The following is a 24,090-nucleotide window of genomic DNA, read 5'->3' as shown; positions in this document are numbered from 1 at the left end:
TCATGCCATTTTTGTTATAAAGACAAAGATTATTCTACAGTAAAATAAACCAAGGATGATTCGACATTGTTATGCATATGGCAAGAAAATGCATATTGCCAAAGGTTATTCTTGGTGTGGCAGTAAATTAAAGGCATAGCTGTTTTGTCCTGTTGTAGTAAAGTTTTCTCTGTGTTTTATTAACTTTTGGGTTAAATTGTCCTCATAAAACACCAACTGTACTTTAGACAATGTCCTAAGTAGTTTCTAATGAAGAAAATAATTGTACTTTTTTGTCTTTTACCATGCGCCAATGTATAGTGTACACTTGAAGAAACGAATGTAACGAATGTCCGCTCAAGGATTCAACAATCAAGAATCTTGTGTTTGAATGATGAAATTTAAGATTATTAAGAAATTTAAAAATGACGGAAATAGAAATGATATAATTTTAGTTTTTAGAATTTATGAAATTTCTTGTTTGATTAATCTAAAAAAAAATATGGTCCAATATTCTAGTTGATATAGTGTTGGTTTCATACATGCGTCTCGTGTTTATAACTCTCACTCCCCCTGAATTATTGTAAATATATTCAAACCTTCCTCCTCCCCTTAATAATAATGAATTTTAAAAAATAACTTAAAAAAACAATGAAATTAGAATACGGAATCATATTGTAAAGAGTCATGATTAATATATAAAGGGTAAAGTACAAAAAATTACCTTAACTATTGGTGTCACGACACTTTCATACCTTATCTTTTAAAATTGACAATGTCATACCTTATCTTACGAATTTGTGTCAATGCTATATCTTCCGTTAGTTGGCGTGAATTTCTCAGTTAAATGATGACGTGGTTTGATCCGAAACCCATTTTCTATTAAAAAATAAAGAAAATATTATTAAAAACCAAAAAAATTCATTTAATAATTTTTAAAAATTTAAATAATAAAGAAAAGTAAAAATAAATAAAATAAAAAACCCTCACGCCCCCTTTCCCCACCTCTCCTTCGCTCTCTGCTCCCCCATCTTCATCTTCTTCTCCTTTCCAGCGCCCTTCCAACAACCCAGAAAAAAAAACCATTTATCTTCAACCCCCCCCCCCCCCCCCCCCGGCGCCCCCCGCGCAGCCAACACAAAAAAAACTCGTGATTTTCCCCAACCCCCTTCCTTTCTTCCCCCCTCCCATCTTCCCTAAACCTGCACCCACCCTCCCACCCACTACTTGGAACCCAAAAAAAAAAATACCCATATCTCGTTGAGGTGGAATCGAAAAACCTTCGTGATGGGATGGGAATGGTGGATTTGGGGTTGGCAAGGTGTTGGGTTTTTGGGGGTGGGGGAACTGGGTTTGGTTTGGGGTTTTTTTTTTTTTTTTCTTCCTTCTTCTTCCTCCTTCTTTCTGGGTTGCAGGGGGTTGTTTTTTTTTTCTTTGGGGGGAGGGGGGGTGCGTTTGGTTTGGTTTTTTTTTTCTTTTTTCCTTATTCTTCTTTCTGGGTTGCGTTTTTTCTTTTTTTGTTGTTGTTGTTGTTCTTCTTCTTCTTCTTCGGGTTAGGGGGGTGGTTGATGGGTTTTCAATTTTTTTTTTTTTTTTTTTTTGGTTGAAGATTAAGTTGGAAGATGAAGATGGGGGGAGATGAGGGAGAGAGGGGGAAGGGACGAAGTGAGGTTTTTTTTTTTTATAACTTTTTTTTTAATATTTAAAAAATATTAAATAATTTTTTTAGTTTTTAATAATATTTATTAAATTTTTTAATAGAAAGTGAGCCTTGAATCAAGCCACGTCAACATGTAACTGAGAAATTCATGTCAAGCTAACGGAATGTATAACATTGGCACAAATTCATAAGATGAGGTATGACATTGTCAATTTTAAAAGATGAGATATGAAAGTGTCGTGACACCAATAGTTGAGGTAGTTTTTTGTACTTTACCCATATATAAATAAAAGATAGTAGTTAATAAATGTGCTAGTAGTGGGGTGGGCGACAACGATAATGATGGTCGGTGGAGGCAACATCAATGATGACGTGGGTGGAGGTGGTGGCCGCTGCAAAGGCCACAACGGCATGTGGTGGTGGGGCATTTGTGATGGTGATGATAATGGCGGGTGATGGTGGTGGTGACAAGTGGTGGTATGTTGCCACTCATGGTTGTTTTTTTTTTTTTTTTTAACTCCCACTTATAGAAGATAGAAAATGACGCATATTTACATAGAATTTAAACTTAAGAATTGGAGGTCTCAAATTCCAATTTTTTTTCACGCGAAAAATTCTAAATTTCTATATTTATGAATCCAAACAACAAAATTAATGTATGTCAATTTATAAATTCAAACTTTTATCTAAATTTCAAATTTATTTCCGTCATTCAACCATAGCGTAACAGTCATGGATCCCGTTGTATGTCCATACTAGAAAATCCCTATTGTAAAATCCTAGTAAAGGTAATTGCTAATTCTAATAATAATGCAAATGAAGTCGTTTTCAATTTTCTGTCCTTTTCTAGTTAGCATGCAAATACATGCTTGTGAAAAGTAAGATAAGAAAGATAGATTTGTGTCATTATAGAAAGCAAATTCGAACCATCGATTTCAGCATCTGAAATAGGCATGAAAACAACACTTCAAGTTTCTTATGTCTGGCAACTTCCAAGTTAAAGAGAAAGACTTGGCTCTTTAAGGATTGAAGGGAACTTCTCTCTAAAATACATCGTGACATTCATAAAATTTTGTGCTTATAATCAGAATCATTTATATTATAAATAATTTTGTAAAGTTCATTTCTAAAAAATTAATTAAAACAAAAATCGTGTAGTCTTCAAACTGTATAAAAACATATGGATGGATTTAGTAAAAAGTATTACGAACCATCTATCTATTTGCTACAATTAATTGACTAAATGATCTTAGTTTTAATTAATTTGTTATAATGATGATTTTTACAAAATAATTTATAATACAGTTTTGATATACACACGAAGTTCTATGAATAGACAATGAAGTATTTGGAATTGGAACCTCCTGACCAGTGTTAGTGGGTCGTTGGATTTTTATCCAACGGCTACAAACAGGAAAGTCCTCTAAAAATTATAATAATTATAACCGTTGGATAAAAATCCAACAACCTACTAATTCCTCTCAGGAAGATCCCAAAGATTTGCGTTAGAGATATCCAATTCCGAAGTATTTTGAGAAGGAGCCAAGCTTTTCTCACAAGGTAATTCAGCCCAGTTACCTCTTAAGTTTCTCTGTCATATTTGGCAGAAAAGAAAAAAGAGTGTCGGATTAATTAGTCCTTCGTATGCCCTGTTGGTTTTTGTTTTGGACGTTTGATATTTTTCATGTAAATTACAATTACAGAAGGGGCATTGTTATTATTGAAAATCTGAGAGAGATTCTACCGTATAACTGTTGTAATGTTATTTTGTCTCTCTCTTTTAATGCGTAATTCTACACAATATTTTTTTTAAAACAAGAGGAAAAACCTGGATGACACCATAGGTGTATATTCCCGCTTGATCATATGATAAGAAAGACAGAGACGTTAAAGCAATTACACACAATTTTGCCCAGAACAAAGAGAAACACTAGGGTGACAAGGGTGTCAATGGAGGTGTTGTTAAATTTCAGTTAGACGGGCCATAGATCCACTCCAACAACACCAGTACTGTCCCCACTTGACCACCTGCTCAATCCATCAGGTGTGAGGTTTTAATACAAAAGGCATCGGTGTTAATTAGAATGGGGTAATTCTATATAAAGGGCTTGTTCTCAAGCTCTTGCCGATGTGGGATAGAGGAATTCCAACAGGTTTATATTCCCGCTGTGTGAGTAAGCATTGATCACCTGTCACTCATTAAGCACGGGATGAGTGCCCTAAGTCACACGGCAATATATGCAAGAATGTACCGAAAACATCGGTGGAGCCACGGATCGTGTCAAATGAGTCACGAGATAACTGGGAAAGACATCAATTCAAAATGATATGTATGTTCATATTCATATACCAAGGGAAACAAGATTGCACAAGAAAGGCTGTAAAAGCTCCCAGAAAGATATGCATATTTATTGTTGCATTTGTTACCGTAGAAGAACTGTAACTTACAGGTTGGCTCTTCAAGCCTCTCAAAGAATCGTATGGGTTGGGGCCCCCTCTATTTTCAATTTAGCAGCTGCTTCATTGTGGCCGATATCCTCTATTAAAATGGAGTTGATCCACACAGCAACCTCTCTCTCTCTCTCTCTCTCTCTCTCTCTCTCTCTCTCTCTCTATAAATATTTTTTGATGTTGTAATTCTCTATATTTCAGTACAGAAGAAGGAAAATGAACAAATAAAAAAAGACTAGCACACCTGCCTTTATACTGCAACTCGAAAAGTCTTCCCGAGGTTGGAAGAGGTTCGAGCTACCTATTTGAAAGTAGCACTCCACAAGGCGTTTTCGCCTTCCCCACACCGGCGGTGGACTTCCTTGATTCTCTCGGCTGACTTACAAATCCCACTGCAGGTCCAATCAAATGAAGCAACACAGATGTTGCCTGCCTGAGCCTTCCACTCACAATCTGCAGCAAACAAGTCTCCATTAGAACTTAAATAACTCTACAATGAACAAGCATGTGCTCTTATTTTTACACTCAAAATAACTAATTTTGAATGAGTACAACAGTACAACTTACCGGGTGGGGTGCCGCAACATAGTCTCCGGTCATCAATATGCTGCACATCGAGTCCAATAAACCAAGCTCCCAGTGAGACATCCTCGTTAGCGTACTTGTGTAGGACATGCCTGACATATGCATACAAATGAGCATCCCAAGTGCAAGAATAGAAAATAATGTTTTAAACAGAACATGTATTTCAATATCCATCCTTAAAGTCAGAAACTTACTGGTTTATTGATATATACGTAGCCAAATCTTTTGATATAGCATACAGCTGTCCTGTAGCATGACGGAAGTACTTGTTTCCTGGTTCACCAAATTTCCAATACTCGGGTTCATGGTATCTCACTCCCCTGTACGATCAAATAGTCAAGAACACAATGTCCGTTACTTTCTAAAAAATCATCTGAGCCCCAAAGGAAAAATAAAGAACAATTATAAGCACTGGCTTACTTTTGTGCTAGAACAGGACCAGATTTCATGCATCCAATGTAGAGGTGCTGTTTCTTTCGGTGTCTGACTAGTGTTTCTCCTAGTGTCGCTGCAGAAAATTGAATAGAGATGGGCACATTGAGATGAACAAATTGCTCTACCAAGTCTAGGTACACCCAAGTTGGCCATCCAGTAAGATCTTGTAAGCTTAAAACGACATAAGAGTTTTCACAAAGGGTGAAGAGCCTAAGTAGTTTGAAATAGACTACCGATTTGGTAGTATCCATATGTTTCTCAAATGGAAAAGAAACCTAGTTCTTTCACTTTTTACGTCATCGCGGACAACGGTATGTACGAAAAATGTTTATCATTGTAAAAGAAGTTTTAAATTACCAATATTTACGTGAACATCATCATCAACTTTGACATAAAAATCTGCATCCCAAGTAGCAACAGCGGTAGCAAAATATATCTTTGTCTTGGCCGACAGTTCGAGGTACCCTTCAACATGGTCCTGCGAAAGAGGCGTAGAGATGAACATGTTACGTTCAAGACTCAAGTGAGCTGCAAGCATACATGTGGAACGAACAGGGGAATAACAACAGAAGAACGACTAAAGGACATTACCAGCCTCAGGATATCACCATGCTTTCTGCCCTCTGCTTCAACAGCTCTGTCTAGAATACCTCCTGACGTGGCACTGGACAAGGAATGGTAAAAACTTGTAAATTCAATTATCCCAATAATCTCAAGACATAGCAATTTTAAGTTGAGCCTAGTAGGGCATCTAGATTATGGAGGCTTGAAAGTTCTTTTACCTGGACAGAAAGAAATAGAGAACGTACTGCTACTTCAAACATGTACAACGGACAAACACTGGGTTTTAGACTCTAAGAAGATTTTGTTTTGTGATTCCATGGATAACTTTCAATTACCAACACTACAGCATTTCATGCTTTTTATGAAATAAGGGTGTTCAATGACACGGAGTTGTGATAGATTGTAAACGGGGGAATTATAGTCTTGGCTTCCATCAGCTATAACTGAATGGGAACCAATGCATTCATGCATAGGTATTCGATAGACTGCAGCCTGGCAGATCAATGACTTAAACTACATCTGTGATGAATTCTATTTTAGCAGACCACAAAAGGTAATATATCGCATGCAAAGAATGCATAGGAGCCCTCCTAGTTAAGATTAACTAGCAAGAACAAAGATTAAACAGTCACCTATGACCAATGACAAAGCGAATGATAATACCCTTCTCTTCCTCCAGCCTCTTTCGTTTCTCGCCTATAATTCATGTTTTGCATAAGCAAAAGTAATCAGACAACAGATGTAAACAAATCCAATAGAAAACAACAATGAAGGAATTAGGGAATCCATTTATGTACCTTGTGGCATCCACGTAGCACGAACTGAATCTCGTCTTTTCCGGCTGCTAAAAGCAGTATTAACTCCAACAACCATCAGATACCTTCTCTTCCCAGTTGAATCAGTCTTCGAGTCTCCTGATAATGGAGAGCCACTACGTATTGACTCCTGCGTTGCCCTTGCAGCAGCTAATTCCATCTCTAAATTTGAAATAGTCTTATCTAATGTCCTATTTCAGCACACGATCGAAAACTTAGAAATTAAGTTAATTAACCAAAATCGTGAAACATTATGTTCTTGTACGAGAGAGCAGTAACGTACTGTATAGCATTATGAGTCTTATAAACCTCCCCAAAGATGTCCTTATTTTCGCGCTTTACCTCCTTCTGATTCAACTAAAAGCACCAAATCAGATTAACATACAAGAAAACTTCAGATGATGAACATGATATACGAATTTTAAAACATTAGCGAATAATGAGTCTCGTGATGATACAAAATTAAGTTAGAGATAAGACATTACCGATTTCGGATTGCAACCCTCGGAAACTAAATTTAATGTTTCTTCTTCCATAGCTGTTCTCCTTGTGATACCTTTACTTTCTGGAATAGTCCACATTCTGCAACCAGCACATAAATTTTCATCAAAATCTCATGACATGTCAACAACCAAATTTTCATCCTGAAACTTAAATAAAATGTCTCCTAAGAAATTCATGCATGTTTAATCAAATTCAGAAAATAATTAACCATAAAAAAAGATTGAAAATTCAGAATCATCCAGCTAATTAGAACAAAAAAAGATCACAAATTTATCAATATTCAAATCCAACAACAACGACCAGTGTTCATAGATCTAAAAATAGACAGTTAATAAATAAACACTTTCCAGTTGAGTAGCCATGTTAGGAAACTGGCTCGAACCCATTACAGAAGCAAGTATAAATAACCGATTGGTTCAAAACCCAGAAGCAGATAATTTTGAACAATTCGAAAAAAGTGATGGTAAAATATTAAAATTGTTCAAAAGCAATAGTACCTATTGGTGAAGAACATTCCAGCACAGAAGCAGCTTAAACAAAGAAAAAGGGTCCATTTCTGAGAAATAAAACTTCTAGAAGCAGATGGGTCTCCTCTGCTTCTCCAAGACATCTTCTTCTTCTCCCCCAATTCTCTTCTGCCTCCAAAACAATCAGCTTTTTGAAGCAAAACCCATGGAAGAATGTGGAAGAAGAAGAAGAAGAAGAAGACGAAACAGCACTGTTTTGAAAGTGAGAGAGAATCAGAACAGAACAGAGTGCTTTTTTTTTAACTTGTCAATTGTTTTGTTCCTTCCTTTATCCCTTCGCTCTCCTCTGTTCTCTCTCTCTCTCTCTCTCTCTCTCTCTCTCTAATTTCTCCCTCTAGAAACTCTACTTTGCAGGCAAGGGACGTTGAACGTTAGTGAGAGATGACTCACCAACTGCTGTTGAACTTAAAGCTAAATTACCAAACGGTACCTCCCGGACTTCTTCCTTACTAAATGACCTGAGTAACAGTTCCTGAAATCACATTATTGCCCTTGAACGTTTCTTTTTCTTCTCTCCCAATATTTTTGAGTTCACTTTCTGCTTCCTACAACACATATATATTGGGTGGAAGTAGGACCATGCAGACAGTCGACATGTTCTCATCACTCGTATTCACATGGAGAAAATGTGGTTTATGGTTCACACCTCACATTGTGAGATGCGTATGAAGGTTTCTTTTGAATTAGATTGAGAGTCTTTTTCCATAAGCTTTATAAAGATATGCAATCGTAGCCAAGTAATGAATGATGTTTTTATGGACATATTATTAATCTACGAGATATTCATAATTCAAGTAGTTAAAAGTATTCATTTTTTGCATTTCAGGTCTTATATTTGATTTTCTTGTCTCGCTTAAATCTTGCTACACCATTTGGATGCAGTGTTCGAATCATAGATGGATAACTATATACTTCACATAATTTAAAGTAATGTTGACAAATACATAAAGAAATTGGGTGATCATTGGAATCCATCTCTTTCCTGAAGACTTGCAACTCGCAATTGCACGTTGACCTTTCCTAAAATGCAAGTATTCTTCCATCCATTTTTGACCACATAATAATGTTAGTTGAGTTTAATAATGCACATAGGATCATTACGAAGGCCTAAAATAAGTATTTTAAACCCCCACTTGAGGTGCTCATAAATCGTTAATTACCACGTTTGAACAACTAATAATGCACAATATATGATAATGTTAGTAATGCATTCGACAAGTTTGGAGAGTTTGTTACACAAATGATTCCGTTTAGGGTTTTATCATGACTTTCTAATATCACAAGAAGAACTTTTACCTCATGAAATTCAACTAAAAGGTTAAAACCATTGCATCTAATGTTATTTGGGTTTTTTATAAGGAAAGGGCATGATTAAACGTGTATACTAAATATGTTTTGAAATTGGCTTTAAGGAAGGACCAAAATTTAGGCTTAGTAAATAATTACTCTTAATTAATCCACCCAATTGTACACTTTTTAACTCTCTCAACGCATGTGATCTTGAATAAGAAATGGGGGCCTATAACATATAGGGAAATTTTATTTGACCTCATGTAACTTCTTTCTACGCCTAACTTATTCTTTAAACCCTTATTATTTTTAATTAAACAATTAATATCTCTTTAAACCCAAAATTATTACCTAAATTACCCTCCCAAACCCAATTAAAAATGTAAATTTATCTTTACACGCATTTAGAAAATAAAATCCAAAATTAAATAATTTGGTGAAGTTTCTACTTGTTTATGAATCTTCCATATACGTAACACTTTTCAATTTCTTGTTTTCTTGATATTCATGTACCCGTGATTTTATTTGCATATAAAAATAATAGATTTTCTTGAGCAGAAGAAGACGCTTGGTTGTGTATTCAAAGAAACTAGAATCAGAAAGAAAAAAAAGCTCAAAATCTCTAATCTCTTTCTTCCCCGTGTCCCTCTCTTTCAACTCACTTCCCTTTTTCCTTTCTTTCAAAATCAACTTTTTTTAGGCTTCTATGCTTGCTAAATTGTGCAGCCTATTTCTATGCTGCTGGAGTATCCTATCAAAATGGATCATGAGGAGGAAGTGTTGGATGGACTGAGTATCACCTTGGAGGATAGTCTCGATCTTGAGGAAATATTTCTAAGGCTAAGAATAACATATACGCAATCACGGTAGGAGAAGAAGCTATGGCCAGGAAGCTTCTGGAAGGAAATCCCAAATACTCATCTTCTAAACTCTAAAAAATTGAAATCAAACGATTTTTTTTTTTTTTCAAAAATTGATTTATACCTTAGTTGAAGTATTCAAAACTTCAAAATCACCATCTATTGATAAAAAAATAAAAATAAATAAAAAGCTTGTGTTTCTCTACAAGAGCTATTAGGGTTTTAGCCGGAATGAATGTAGAATAAACAAGAAGTGATGATATATTTAATTATAGGGTGTGGGTTTATTGATAAATTTAAGTTTTATTATTAATTTTATATTGTATTTGATGGTAATTATACAATATGATAAAAAAGACAATTAACATTTAAAATTTAAATTGGGTGCAGAAAGATGTTATGTGAGTTCAAATAAAATTTCCCTAACATATATATTATATAATTCTAAACTCATAGTTTTTTGAAATTGGATATTGTTGGATCGAGTTTTGCACGAAATTATTTCATCGGGGAAAGATTAGCCGACGTAACAACAGTTTAGTCAAGAGAAAGAAAAAAAAATAGTCTCGATAGCCATTTTTTCTTGTAGTTTCAACTTATTACACGCCTAATTAAGCTAACGACTAATTCATTATGTAAAACAAAAATAAATAAAATTTAGTATAATAAGAATAAGCTGATATTTCTAGTATTATTGAACTATATGATTAGGATTGAACCTAGTAAAACTAATAAGTTATCGTACCATTCCGATTAAGTACATTGTAAATCACAAGCATTTCTTAATTCTCATATTTAATTAACAGAAAAATATTTAAAATTTATTGGTAAAGAGAGGAAAAAGAAAAGAGGAAAGACTTTCAAATCGAAGAATTTGAATTTGGAGGGACATTTGAAAAAGAACAACAAAAATTTAACTCTAATCGTGGTTCATGAATCATGAACTGAGATTTGTGAGGGCTTTTATTTTATAATCATCATACGAAAACAATAAAATAATGGGGGGAAAGAAGCACTTAAAAATTATGAGAATCTCTTAAGCTGATGATAAGAACCTGGTTTGTACACAAAAAGAGAAGCCTAAGGCAACAAGCTAGTAATTTTGAAAGCGCTTTCAAACGAAGATTAGGCTGAAAAAGTAGCACGTATACGTTATCAGATCTAAACATCTGTTTGGTGGCACGATATGATTAATAGGACCTTAACGTTGTCTATTAATTATATGACATGTGGTGCTCCAACTCAAGTAGAAACTGCAAAAATCTGCATGGGACTAGGGCCACGTGTCACGTGGATTATTGAGTATTTCCATGTTACAGAGGGCTGGACATCCTATCTGCTTCTTTCAGGAGAGCAAATTAATTAGCTGGGTTTCAATTTGATTAATGTGTTGGGATAATGGTTCTTGGATTTACCCTTTATATCTGAACAACACCCAATTGATTTTTAGGAATTTTAATGAAAAACTTCATGTACTGTTTATTTTAACAAAAAATCATATTTTTATACTAAAAAGTGAATCATGGTACTATTCACTTTACTCTTTATTTTATCCTTATATTTAAAATTCAAAGTTTTCAAACATTTTCATTAGTTTTCTTTACTTTTTTATTACTGGAAACTCAGAGTTAAGATTCAGTTTAGTTGGCAGTCTCGATATTGGTCGGTTTGGACCAAATAATAAGCTCATCAGAACTCAAACTTAGGCTTGGTTTGGTACTGAGGTGATTCTGAAAAAAGTTGGTATCAAAAAAAGCTGGGAGCTGTTTTTGTGTTTGGTAAACATTCAGCTTCAACTTTTTTTCACAGTTTTGGGTGAAAAAAAGCCAAAAACAAGAAGCTACAAAACCCAGCTTTGAAAAACCGGCTTTTTTTCACATCTATTTTACATAAAAATTTACCAAACACTATAATCTGCTTTTTTTTTTCAAAAGCACTTTTACAAAAAGGTTTACCAAACATTCTGCTGCTTTATTTCACAGCTGCTTATTCTCACAGCACAGCAGAAGCAGTTTTTTTTCAAAGCACAGCAATACCAAACCATAAGTTTAGTTTTTTTCTTTTTTTTTCTAATAAAAGAGAAGAGTTTGAAACTGTTACGATAATTCGAAATAGAGAATTTTCAAATCCAAAATACACGATTAAAACTTAATAAGTTTAGCTTAGTTAAACTTGAAGTTCGAAAAATACTCAAGTACTACTTCCATAAACAGTGAATCCATCATGCTAATAAGCCATCCCTACTAATACAGTGAAGTTTTATTTTTCTCTTTAAGAAAGGACAAAAGAGCGCCAATTTTTTCTTCTTGTTTGTAACAATTATGACATTTTGAATTGAAGCTAAAGTTAAACATTCTTTTCTTTGGGTGAACAATTAATTAAGAGCAAAATCCAAACATAACAAGAATGCACTAATTTGAACTTGCAGAACTTTTTTATTTTCTAAAGTAGTCCGCCATCAAGAGATTCACAATTGTGATCGTCTAATTCATGATTATAACCAAACTTAATCAAATAATCAGCTGTAAAATTAGTTTCTTAATAAGTATGTTTTATGAGTGAAACCTTTCCTTCAACGAAACGTAATTTTATTGATTGAATTATTTTTCAACTATTTTAAAAGTGTGATGAATGTGTTCCAATAGAAAATGGTGAGTTGTTGATCACTTTGTGGGGGATCCAGTTTTTTTCTTTATCATTTTCTGTTTGGAAGTATTTAAGAGAGAAAAAATGGTGATGCTATGTAACAGTAACAGTGCATATGTGTAAGATTCATCTTGAGTTCTCAATTATTATGATAATCGAATTACTTGAAAGTCGGGTGACTTGATCTAAAATTCATTTGACTCTCATAGTGATTTATATTGATTGACAAGAATCATAGAACCGAGATACATTAGTTGACTATTTGGTACCCTAATTAAGTAAGACATATTGTACATGCCTTAGTGGAACAATATTTATGTTAAATGGTGGTTTTGTGTATCTCTCTATTAACTATAATATGCGGTTTTAAAGGAACCCTAAATACCATATTAAGGATGTCCATGCTCTAAAAAAAGTTTCATTCTAAGCAAACCCTACTCCTTGCTAGAACACTTCCGTTTGAAGAGGGTAGAAGACAACCTTGTGAACTCAAAGCCATCATGCCTCCCATCGGTGCTGGTTAGTATCAGTCTTCCTTCTTCCTATTGTGATGCATATTGAACTGTGATTGTAGAGCCATGTTGTTAAGATATTAAGTTATTTACAATATGGACCAATTATTCATGCACAAACATTATCAAGGGACAAGAAAAAGTGTTTCGAAACACGAAACATACAAAGCCAATCACTCTTTTAAGATCTTTCCATTGGCAATTGCAACCAAAGTTATATATCATATTAGAGAAAAGGTGCAAGCAACATGCATATTGTATTGTTTAGAAAACATGTACTATTGTTTGAATTTTTTATTTAAACAACGATATTATCTATACTAAGGAGGTGGAGGAGTGGGCTAAGCCTCACAATAGACTAACAACAATTGGTTCAAATTCGCCTTTAGCGAGAATCGAATCTAATAAGATTGTTATGGAATTTTTTTTACATTTAATTTGATTTGTTTCTACTTTTTAGGTAAAGTTCTAATTTTCATATTATTCATACAATTGTAAGTGTGGTATAAAACATAGAATAGAGTGATCAATTTTAATGAATAATTTTAGATTCAATTCATTCCCACAGTTATAACTTTTGTCTAACAAATAAACGAACTAATCATGTATAAAAAATTGCAAAATTAAGAAAGAAAAGAGAAAGAAAATAAGGTGCGATGTTGAGATCGGTTGGGGGATATGTTTACTTGGAAAAGGATTCCCCGTCGCTTTACAGCACCACAACTTCATGCAGTTCATATTCTCTCTTACTCTAAGCAACCGCCATTTCACGGCACTGGTTTGTGCAGCTGCAGGTGCATCCCATTTATCCAAGCCAACAGAACTACACAAGTCTTTCTCATGAAGCCAAGGGGTATTTCTGTACCATGAAAATTATACTTTCTGCCATTTTTGCCAATTTGCAAAGGAAGCTATAGCATTATTTTTATATACGTTCTCTAGCTATATCATTATGGGATGACCTTTTCTTAGAACAAGTGAAGGTACTTTGTTGCTTATGATAAGAGTATGATTGCCATTGTCTACGGCTTTAAGCAAAATCTTAACTTTTACAACAAATTAGAGAAATCAGATTTTGTTTACCACCTCAAAAGATATGAAAATACTAAATACATATGGGGAAAAGGTTCGTCATTCCAAGATGCTAATTGTCAGTTTGATTTAATTTGTCAGCTTTATATACATCATATAGAGGTCTCCCATTTGTATGTAATACGTGGTATGCGCACGATGGAGGGTGCAAGTTCGATATAGATTGTTAACATTTTTTTTAGCAACTTCAGCTAGCTTTCAGTCGATCTGGTTGAGTTTGTATGAGGAATAATACAAGTTTAATATATTTTCTATTATCGTAAGTTTTTAGAGTCATTGTTTAACATGGTATTTCTCTCTGATCTGATTGGAAATGCGCACAAAAAATGATGTAATACACAAGATTCAATCCAAATTTCTTTTATTCCATCATCTCTAACCCTAATTGTTGATTTTTTTCACATTTTCTAGCATACCATAAAATTTAAAAATAAATCATTTGCTAGTGCCATACAAATTTTAGAATTCTAATGGAACTTCCGTTTTCATAATAGAAATGCTTATATTAGTCACTCACTCACGTATGATTGATTTCCAACTACAAATGCATGTGAGTTTTACTATAAAGTTTATATACATCAACGATCTGAAATTATTCATACACCTACACTCACTAAGGTCTTTAGTTCGAGAAGTTTCCACACTCCTGCAAAATAATTAAATAATAATAGAATACTACCCCAAAAAGAAAACCAAAGATTGTGCAATCTTAGTAGTTGTGCCGTCATTATTAAACACAACAATGTTAGCTGAAATGGAGTTGTTAAACCATGCTACCATACTACAAATCATAGTCCGAGTTGCCACTCTCTCTCTCTCTCTCACACACATGAAGGCGGCAGGCCCATGAAGGCAGGTATGTCCCACAGATATAAAACTGGGCCTCCTTAATGGCAGCATTAATGCCCCATCTAGAGTAGGCCACCATCTTCCATCCACTGCTTTATGTCTGCAGGCCCATACACACGTGCCATCTGCAATGCCCTTTATTCCCTCCCATCCATTGTTTACTTTAAGCTTCTTTTTTTTTAATTTATTTTTTTTGTTGTTGAACTCTAGCTTCTGGTTTTGGTATCTTTAAGAATTTGAATTTCAAAATAATGTAAAAAAAAAGTAAAAAAAAGAAATATAATGTCAAGCAATATTTGGAAGGCAAGAGTGCACAAGGCGAATAAATTTTTTCTATTTTTTTTTATTTTGAATAAATGATATTATTTACATTAAATAGTGGAGCAGTATACTAAATTTTACAATAAGCTAGCAATAATGTAATTTAAATTTACTTTTAACGAAAATCAAACATAAAACATCTCACTTATTTATGAAAAAAATAACACATGATCGTAATACTAAGTGACATACTTCCCTATGTCATAAATTATAACATGGGTCGACGACTCAATTGATATCTCACTCAGAAAATTTTATTTTGTAAGGAGCAGAGAAGGACAAAGAATAGGGCCAAGCTTGCCATTCATTTCGATGTCATTGTCAAGAGATGGCATCAATCAACTCATGGACTCTTAAGTCTTCGCCCACTTATTCCCACACGAAACCAAAACAATAACATCATGTTGTTTAATTCCCAATCTATTTTTTCTTTTATTGTTATTTCATGGAATGGAAGCAAATTATTTATAAGCTGTTGGAGCTTGGGCCAATGAAAGCGCCGCCGAGTTTTCAAAAAAAAAATGAAAGCGCCGCTGCAGCAGATTGTTGCTTCTTTTCCACTATTAAAATAGGATGATGTTATCCTCACACTTATTTTTACCTCTCATACACTCCTCTTAATTTTCGTCTGTCGAATCAAATGAATTGAAAAAGATAAAAAAACAAAGTAACAAAAGTGTGTAAGAAGTAAAATAAATGTGTGAATAACACTAGTCTTAAAATAGAGAAATTTGAGTTCATGAATGGTATTTTGCTTTGTTTTCCTTAATTGTGTATTTTATACAATTGATATCCGTATGTGTATATAAACAATTTAAGATATAAATTAAAAGGAAAAAGCAAATTGCCACGGTCGTGAGGTGTGCATGCTCTAAGTTAACCTTAGAAGGTTGCGTGAGAAAGTCGTTTATATATATGAGTTTTAACACTGTAAGATCTGCAACATGAGAGTTTGTTCTAGAGAAAATTTTTAGTATGTCAAGAATATAGCTTATATATACAAGTATCACAATATAAGTGATTGAAAATCTTTTTTTCATGTTCCCGACACACTGAAAAATCTTTTTTAATCCTATACCCACACTATAAATAGCACAATTCTAAACGATCCTTCTCAAACTCATTTAATACTTGTTAGAAACTATATATCATTGCATTGAAAATCAGTAACATTGTGGGCTTGTAGTTACTAACTTATTATCTGTACTAAAAGAAAATAATTGTAGACTTGTAGGTCTCACTTTGCCAGCTCAAAGGGATTTTTAAAATTTTATTTTAAAAAATGATTCTCTTCAAATTGTGATAGCGCTAAACGAATATTCTATCAATCTGTCTACCATTGGGCATATAATTGAGGATTCGAAGGCTCTAATTGCCTCCGTCACTGTACCCCGGACCTGATCTCTGATCTTTTGTTGGAAGAAGCTTTGATGTTACGTGTCCTGTAATTCCCTTTTGAAATGAAATGAAATGCTGTCGCTATTTTCTCAAAAATTTCTAATCCTCCGTACGGCCCAATGGACCATTGTCGGATGCAATGAAGCCCGAGGCACAAAGCGAAAAGTAAGTGCCGCCAAATTATTGTATTGATCACAATGGTATTGACTTATTGTATTGATTTAAAAAAAAAAAACTAATAAAAATGATTAGAAAATTTTGAGTTTTAACGATAAAGATAAAATAAAGGATAAAGTGAATAGTATCAAAATTGATTTTTTAGTATTAAAATGAAGAGTACCTACAGTGAGCTTTTCGTTAAAAGCACCCTTGATTTTAAGTTGGTTTTGACATCAAATGTTTTACTACTGTTGGTGTGTGATTTTAATATCAGTGGTTTGTAGTATTGTTGGTTTGTTAGTTTAGGATCTTGTGTGTGTGCGCGTTTAATTTATTCGCTTTGCAGATAGCAATGAAGTATTATGGAGGGAGGCAAATATCTGAGGAAGATTTAGAAGGGGCATTGCTGGTTGGCATGAGTCCCAACGAGAGAAGACGTTTTGAGAAGAAAAAAGGAGTTTCCTTAATGCATTCTAAGGGGAGTATTCAACCAGATACGGAGCAGGAGAAAAATACAGTTACCATGTCCACATCTGCCATTGTGAACGCATCGGAAGCCGACACTCTACGTGATTCATGCACCGCTGAAGCAGAAACATTTACCGGAACAGAAAATGGAGATACTTTCATGGTGAAGGATGGTGATTTGGGGACTGAAGAAGAAGCTTTTGCCGTTGTTGAGAAGAACATGAACTCCGACATGAGTGGAGTTGCCGATAGTCATTTTGTATCTGTTGTAAATGCTGGTGATGATGGTGATGGTGGTGGTGGTGGTGAGAGTAGAGATACACCGAATGGATCAGTTACATTTGGTCATGCCGCAGATGGGGCAACTTTCGAACGTAAACATAGATCAGAAATGTCTCTTTGGCAAGCAAGTTGTGGATCATCTGCTAAGGGAATATGGCGAAGATGGTATTTCTCAATTTTACCAAAGGTGGAGACAAGTGATGATTGAATCTGTTCATCCTCGTTTTTTTTTTAACCTGCCGGCTGGTATATAACGCCCAGGCACAATTTCTTGTAGTGCTAATTATATCACATATGGAAGTTAGTGCTGCTTTGGATACATGTCGTGGCACCATCACATCGTCATCGTCATCTCTCCCTTCGCTTTTTGTCTATGCTTGACGCGATTTATTTTATAATTACGTTTAGCTGCTGAAATTTTGTTCCTTTGTGCAAGGGGTTGGTAACGGGCACTGTTTTTTCCAGTGCTAGTAGGGACTTCGGCAAATTTAGCGTCTACAATCCTGTCAAGAAGGCTTCATCTGCCGAATGTTTATGATTGATACCAATAGACCGTAGGACTAATAAGTGGCTTGTAACTTATTAATCAGTGGGAATATCTAAACTTAAACGAAACAACACCCAAATAAACATGGAGAAAGGCACAAAAGATAATCAGTTATTAGTCTAATTAATCAAAAGCCACAACACCACAAAAATCCACTTCATTTTTTACCAAAACACTACTAGTTACAGCCTCCCCAGATTCATCAAGCTTCTCAAACCACCCATGCCCCCAATCTGGTTGAGCAGCTGCGGATTACTACTCATATTCCGGGTTAACGCACGCATGTCTCCGCCGTTCAAACTCCGAAGCAGCGCTTTCCTATTGCTAAAATTCTTGCTAGCAGCTTTGCACACTTCAATCAGCTCTTCTACTTGTCTAACTTGATGACCAGAACCTTGTGCTATCCGTTTTATCCGCAACTCGCTTATCTTGAGGTTCGGGCTATCCAACTCTTGAGCTGTCATCGAATCCATCATGACCAAGAACCGCTTCTCACACACTCCTCTCAATTTTCGTCTGTCAAATCAAATGAATTAAAAAAGATAAAAAAACAAAGTAACAAGAGTATGTAAGAAGTAAAATAAATGTGTGAATAATACCACCCTTAAAATAGAGAAATTTGAGTTCACGAATGGTATTTTGCTTTGTTTTCCTTAATTGTGTATTTTATACAATTGATAACTGTATGTGTATATAAACAATTTAAGATATAAATTAAAAGGAAAAAGCAAATTGCCGCGGTCGTGAGGTGTGCATGCTCTAAGTTAACCTTAGAAGGTTGCATGAGAAAGTCGTTTATATATATGAGTCTTAACACTGTAAGATCTGCAACATGAGAGTCTCTTTTAGTGAAAATTTTTAGTGTGTCGAGAATACAGTTTATATATACAAGTATCATAATATAAGTGATTAAAATTTTTTTTTTCATGTAAGTAAACACTTGTATTGTGACAAAGTATAAGGATCATATTCCCGACACACTGAAAAATCTTTTTTAGTCCTATACCCACACTATAAATAGCACAACTCTAAACGATCCTTCTCAAACTCATTTAACACTTGTTAGAAACTATATATCATTGCATTGAAAATCAGTAACATTGTGGACTTGTAGTTACTAACGTATTATTTGCACTAAAAAAAATAATTGTAGACTTGTAGGTCTCACTTTGCCAGCTCGAAGGAATTTTTAAAATTTTATTTTAAAAAGTGATTTTCTTTAAATTGTGATAGCGCTAAACGAATATTCTATCAATCTGTCTACCATTGGGCATATAATTGAGGAATCGAAGGCTCTAAGTGCCTCCGTCACTGTACCCCGGACCTGATCTCTGATCTTTTATTGGAAGAAGCTTTGATGTTACGTGTCCTGTAATTCCTTTTGAAATGAAATGAAATGCTGTCGCTATTTTCTTAAAAATTTCTAATCCTCCGTACGGCCCAATGGACCATTGTCGGATGCAATGAAGCCCGAGGCACAAAGCGAAAAGTATTACTCAAAAGTGCCGCCAAATTATTGTATTGATCACAATGGTATTGACTTATTGTATTGATTTTAAGAAAAATGAATGAAAATAATTTGAAAATTTTGAGTTTTAACTATAAAAATAAAATAAAGGGTAAAATGAATAGTATCAGAATTAATTTTTTAGCGGAAAAATATGGTTTTTTTGTTAAAATGAAGAGTAAAATATGATTTTTTTTGTTAAAATGAAAAGTACCTACCGTGAGCTTTTCGTTAAAAGCACCCTTGATTTTAAGTTGGTTTTGACATCAAATGTTTTACGACTGTTGGTGTGTGATTTTAATATCAGTGGTTTGTAGTATTGTTGGTTTGTTAGTTTAGGATCTTGTGTGTGCGCGTGTTTAATTTATTCGCTTTGCAGATAGCAATGAAGTAATATGGAGGGAGGCAAATATCTGAGGAAGATTTAGAAGGGGCATTGCTGGTTGGCATGAGTCCCAACGAGAGAAGACGTTCTGAGAAGAAAAAAGGAGTTTCTTTAATGCATTCTAAGGGGAGTATTCAACCAGATGCGGAGCAGGAGAAAAATACAGTTACCATGTCCACATCTGCCATTGTGAACGCATCGAAGCTGACACTCTGCGTGATTCATGCACCGCTGAAGCAGAAACATTTACCGGAACAGAAAATGGAGATACTTTCATGGTGAAGGATGGTGATTTGGGGACTGAAGAAGAAGCTTTTGCCGTTGTTGAGAAGAACATGAACTCCGACATGAGTGGAGTTGCCGATAGTCATTTTGTATCTGTTGTAAATGCTGGTGATGATGGTGATGGTGGTGGTGATGGTGAGAGTAGAGATACACCGAATGGATCAGTTACATTTGGTCATGCCGCAGATGGGGCAACTTCCGAACGTAAACATAGATCAGAAATGTCACTTTGGCAAGCAAGTTGTGGATCATCTGCTAAAGGAATATGGCGAAGATGGTATTTCTCAATTTTACCAAAGGTGGAGACAAGTGATCACTGAATCTGTTCATCCTCGTTTTTTTTAACCTGCCGGCTGGGATATAACGCCCAGGCACATTTCTTGTAGTGCTAATTATATCACATATGGAAGTTAGTGCTGCTTTGGATACATGTCGTGGCACCATCACATCGTCATCGTCATCTTTCCTCCGCTTTTTGTCTATGCTTGACGCGATTTATTTTATAATTACGTTTAGCTGCTGAAATTTTGTTCCTTTGTGCAAGGGGTTGATAACGGGCACTGTTTTTTCCAGTGCTAGGAGGGACTTCGGCAAATTTAGCGTCTACAATCCTGTCAAGAAGGCTTCATCTGCTGAATGTTTATGATCAATACCAATAGACCGTAGGACTAATAAGTGGCTTGTAACTTATTAATCAGTGGGAATATGTAAACTTAAATGAAACAACATCCAAATAAACATGGAGAAAGGCACAAAAGATAATTAGTTATTAGTCTAATTAATCAAAAGCCACAACACCACAAAAATCCGCTTCATTTTTTTACCAAAACACTACTAGTTACAGCTTCCCAGATTCATCAAGCTTCTCAAACCACCCATGCCCCCAGTCTGGTTGAGCAGCTGCGGATTACTACTCATATTCCGGGTTAACGCACGCATGTCGCCACCGTTCAAACTCCGAAGCAGCGCTTTCCTCTTGCTAAAATTCTTGCTAGCAGCTTTGCACACTTCAATCAGCTCTTCTACTTGTCTAACTTGATGACCAGAACCTTGTGCTATCTGTTTTATCTGCAACTCGCTTATCTTGAGGTTCGGCCTATCCAACTCTTGAGCTGTCATCGAATCCATCATGACCAAGAACCGCTTCATCTGTTTCTGACTTTCCCGATCGTCACTAATTCCTGCAGGAAATAACCGGCTCGTACATTCTGCAGGCAGCATCGAAGCGAGCTGGCTAGGTGTGCCGACGTTTAGCATGGTCTGAAACCACACTTGCATAGTCCTTACTGTAAATCCGCCCTGTAAAATCTTTTCTGTTATCTCTGCGCATTGATCCATTGGAACAGCTTCGCTAATCTTGTTCACAAGTCCAGACAAGTCCCCCATGCCTAACAGACGCCGGACAAAGGGTTTCACATCGAAGGCTTCCAACTGATCCATATGCTCTCCCGTTCCAATAAATATGACAGGACTCTTTGTTGCTGCAACAGCGCTAAGAGCGCCGCCACCCTTTGCGTGTCCATCCATTTTTGTAACAATGACAGCTCCAACCGCAACGCTTTGCTTAAACGCTTGCGCTTGATGAAAAGCAGACTGACCAATACTCGCATCCATAACAAACACAACAAGGTCCGGACTAATTGCTTCGGAAAGTTGATGCATCTCTTCAAAAAGAGCAGCTTCTTGCTTGTGCCTCCCACTAGTATCCACAATTACGAGATCAAAATTATTGTTCTGATCGTTTTTTAACCTCTCCACACCTTCAACAGCGATCTTTACAGGGTCCGCCTCTGTGTAACTTCCCTAAAACGGAACCTTAGCCTTGGCAGCGTTTTACTTCAGCTGATCGAAAGCGCCAGCTCTGAATGTGTCCGCACACACTAAGGCGGGTTTCCAACCTTTGATCTTATGATAATACGCGTATTTTGTACACGATGTGGTTTTTCCAGACCCTTGTAAACCAACAAACATGACAACTTGACTCGGTTTCTTCCCTTTTTTGGGTACAAGCTGATCGTGTTTCCCTGCTGGATCTTCCAGCATTTGGCAGAGTTGATCGAACACTGCTTGCTGAATGATCTTGCGCTTGTTGTGACCGGCAGCGAGATCGGACAGATTGACAGTTTTTTAATGTTGATCTGCATGTCGCGAACAAGGTTGAATTGGACGTCGGATTGGAGCAGAGCGCGGCTGATTTCGTTGAGGCAGTCGTTCAGGACCTTCTCGTCGACCACCGTCGCCTTGATCATCTGCTGGAGGGCACGGGTTATGCTCCCTCCTAATTCCGCCAACACCATTGTTGGTTGTGTGATTGATCGGTTTGGCTTGGTTGTGAGTTTTGGTTGGGTTTGGCTAAAAGTTGAAGGTCAAGATAGCTTATGAGTTCAAGTTTTCCACGAGTTTGTGTTGTCTTTTTAGAGTTCTATTTATAGTTTTAAGTTTCTTGGTCTTCAAGTAATCTCCTTTCCTATCCTATACTCGTTGGGAGAGATACTCTCATATCACTAATTCACCATGCTGGATAAGATGCCAGGAGTTTAAACTTTAATTTGTTTCTTCTCCTAACTGTAAATTATTTCGATCAATTTTGAACTTATTCCATGTGCAAGCACACAGAATATTTTTCAATTTGTATTTGTTTGGGCCGAGTGCAAGCGCATATAAAATGCCTGATTATACATAATTAGTAATTATAAATTGAAAACGCGGGTAGATGTTAGAATCCAAACCCAAAAGATAAACAACCTCAATTAAAATATCAGATGAGGTACCATGAAGAATAAAAAAGAAATATGCTGATAAAAAGAACAAATGACACTATTTCTTTTACGTTGTAAAATCCTACACATAATAGAGAAAATTCATTGGTACACAGTCGGTTAAAGAATCCACTAAAGAATAAGGGGTAGACATCAAAATTTTGATGAAGTAAATGTTCACCAACACATTAAAATTTCGACATATCAGGGCTTACGTGGTATGCATCATGTATCTCACAAATCGTACACAGGACACATGACTCATCAAAATCAAACAAGTCATCAAGAGGGATACATGACGACATTTCACATAAAAAAAAGAATGAATAATTCTTCAATTAGTTTTAATTTAAATCAGACAAATTAATTTATTTGAATTAATTAGTGGAATCAAATTACGAACCAAGATACAAATCAAGTCTTGGTTCTTTTGTAGGCAAAGCTTGGAGACTCTATAAATAGGAGGGCTCCAAGACCAAGACAAGGAAAATAGTCCAAAAAATCTTTCATGCCCAGATGCCGAAGCTCTAAAGCTCTCAAACCCCAAATTCCCAAACACTTAGAAGATTCAGAAAACTCTACATTGTTCATCATTCTTGAGAAGAATCAACAAACATCACTACATGTGCCGATTTTTCCATTGCCAAGAGCTAAAACCTCGCGCCATCCGTTGATCAAATTATCACAACCCTTGGATCAACAACACATACACACTTTACATAAAGACTTTTACGAGACTCAGAAAGACAAATACTTATTACACTCGAAGTTCTCTCTTGTACTTTCTTTTCGATGAACACAACGCACTTTGCTGGTCCTCCTTACGAGCAAAGAGATCGCACACAGCTTCGTCACACAGATGAATGACACGAAATGATGGAATGATATGCAAGGTATGAAGTGCACGTCTTCAATACTTGGACCTAGAAACTAGGACACACCTAAAATCTATATCATGTACAATCTAAAAAATTAGCCAACTAAAAAGCTTGCGCTTTGACAAATACAATGTATAAATAAACTGATTTTAAAAAAATATATTTTATTTACTTGATAAGTATAGAGAAATAATTATCCATGCATATTGATAAGCCACATAAAACTTAAACGACTTTCAATTTCAGTGAATTTTTGCAACATTAATCTTTTGATGATTACCTAAACAATGTAAGTGAGCCCAAACAAGTGGTTAACGCAGTACGAGGGCATG

General features: G+C 35.5%; 1 protein-coding gene and 1 pseudogene across 2 annotated transcripts; both read right to left on the bottom strand.

Moving 5' to 3' along the window:
- Positions 1-3,956: 3,956 nt before the first annotated feature.
- LOC137708057 (putative beta-1,3-galactosyltransferase 2) lies at positions 3,957-8,176 on the bottom strand. Of its 2 annotated transcripts, none has more exons than XM_068447038.2 (11): positions 7,491-8,176; positions 6,975-7,071; positions 6,773-6,837; positions 6,472-6,680; positions 6,307-6,370; positions 5,702-5,774; positions 5,468-5,588; positions 5,096-5,183; positions 4,870-4,995; positions 4,658-4,767; positions 3,957-4,543 (listed from the first exon to the last, which is right to left on the bottom strand). In XM_068447038.2, exons 1-11 carry the CDS (start codon positions 7,601-7,603, stop codon positions 4,392-4,394), a joined length of 1,218 nt encoding a protein of 405 aa, XP_068303139.2. In that variant the 5' UTR covers positions 7,604-8,176; the 3' UTR covers positions 3,957-4,391. The 2 variants fall into 2 exon arrangements, with proteins under 2 accessions (XP_068303139.2, XP_068303138.2); XM_068447037.2 differs by having other exon boundaries at positions 6,773-6,846; positions 7,491-8,053.
- A 12,767-nt stretch (positions 8,177-20,943) lies between these two features.
- LOC137749308 (signal recognition particle subunit SRP54 2 pseudogene) lies at positions 20,944-22,485 on the bottom strand (annotated as a pseudogene).
- Positions 22,486-24,090: the final 1,605 nt, after the last annotated feature.

Source organism: Pyrus communis, chromosome 17 (genome assembly GCF_041283825.1).
Source record: "Pyrus communis isolate YQ-2024b chromosome 17, ASM4128382v1, whole genome shotgun sequence".
In the NCBI taxonomy this organism is placed as follows: domain Eukaryota; kingdom Viridiplantae; phylum Streptophyta; class Magnoliopsida; order Rosales; family Rosaceae; genus Pyrus; species Pyrus communis.
Note: the sequence above shows the minus strand (reverse complement) of the source record. Positions and strands in the feature narration are given on the sequence as shown.

Excerpts from the sequence above, each read along its gene's own strand:
- LOC137708057 (XM_068447037.2), bottom strand. The coding sequence starts at position 7,603 with ATGTCTTGGAGAAGCAGAGGAGACCCATCTGCTTCTAGAAGTTTTATT. Across the intron at positions 5,775-6,306 it reads CGCTTTGTCATTGGTCATAG|TGCCACGTCAGGAGGTATTC; the intron begins GTGACTGTTTAA and ends TTCCTTGTCCAG. Across the intron at positions 4,768-4,869 it reads ACGTATATATCAATAAACCA|GCATGTCCTACACAAGTACG; the intron begins GTAAGTTTCTGA and ends TGCATATGTCAG.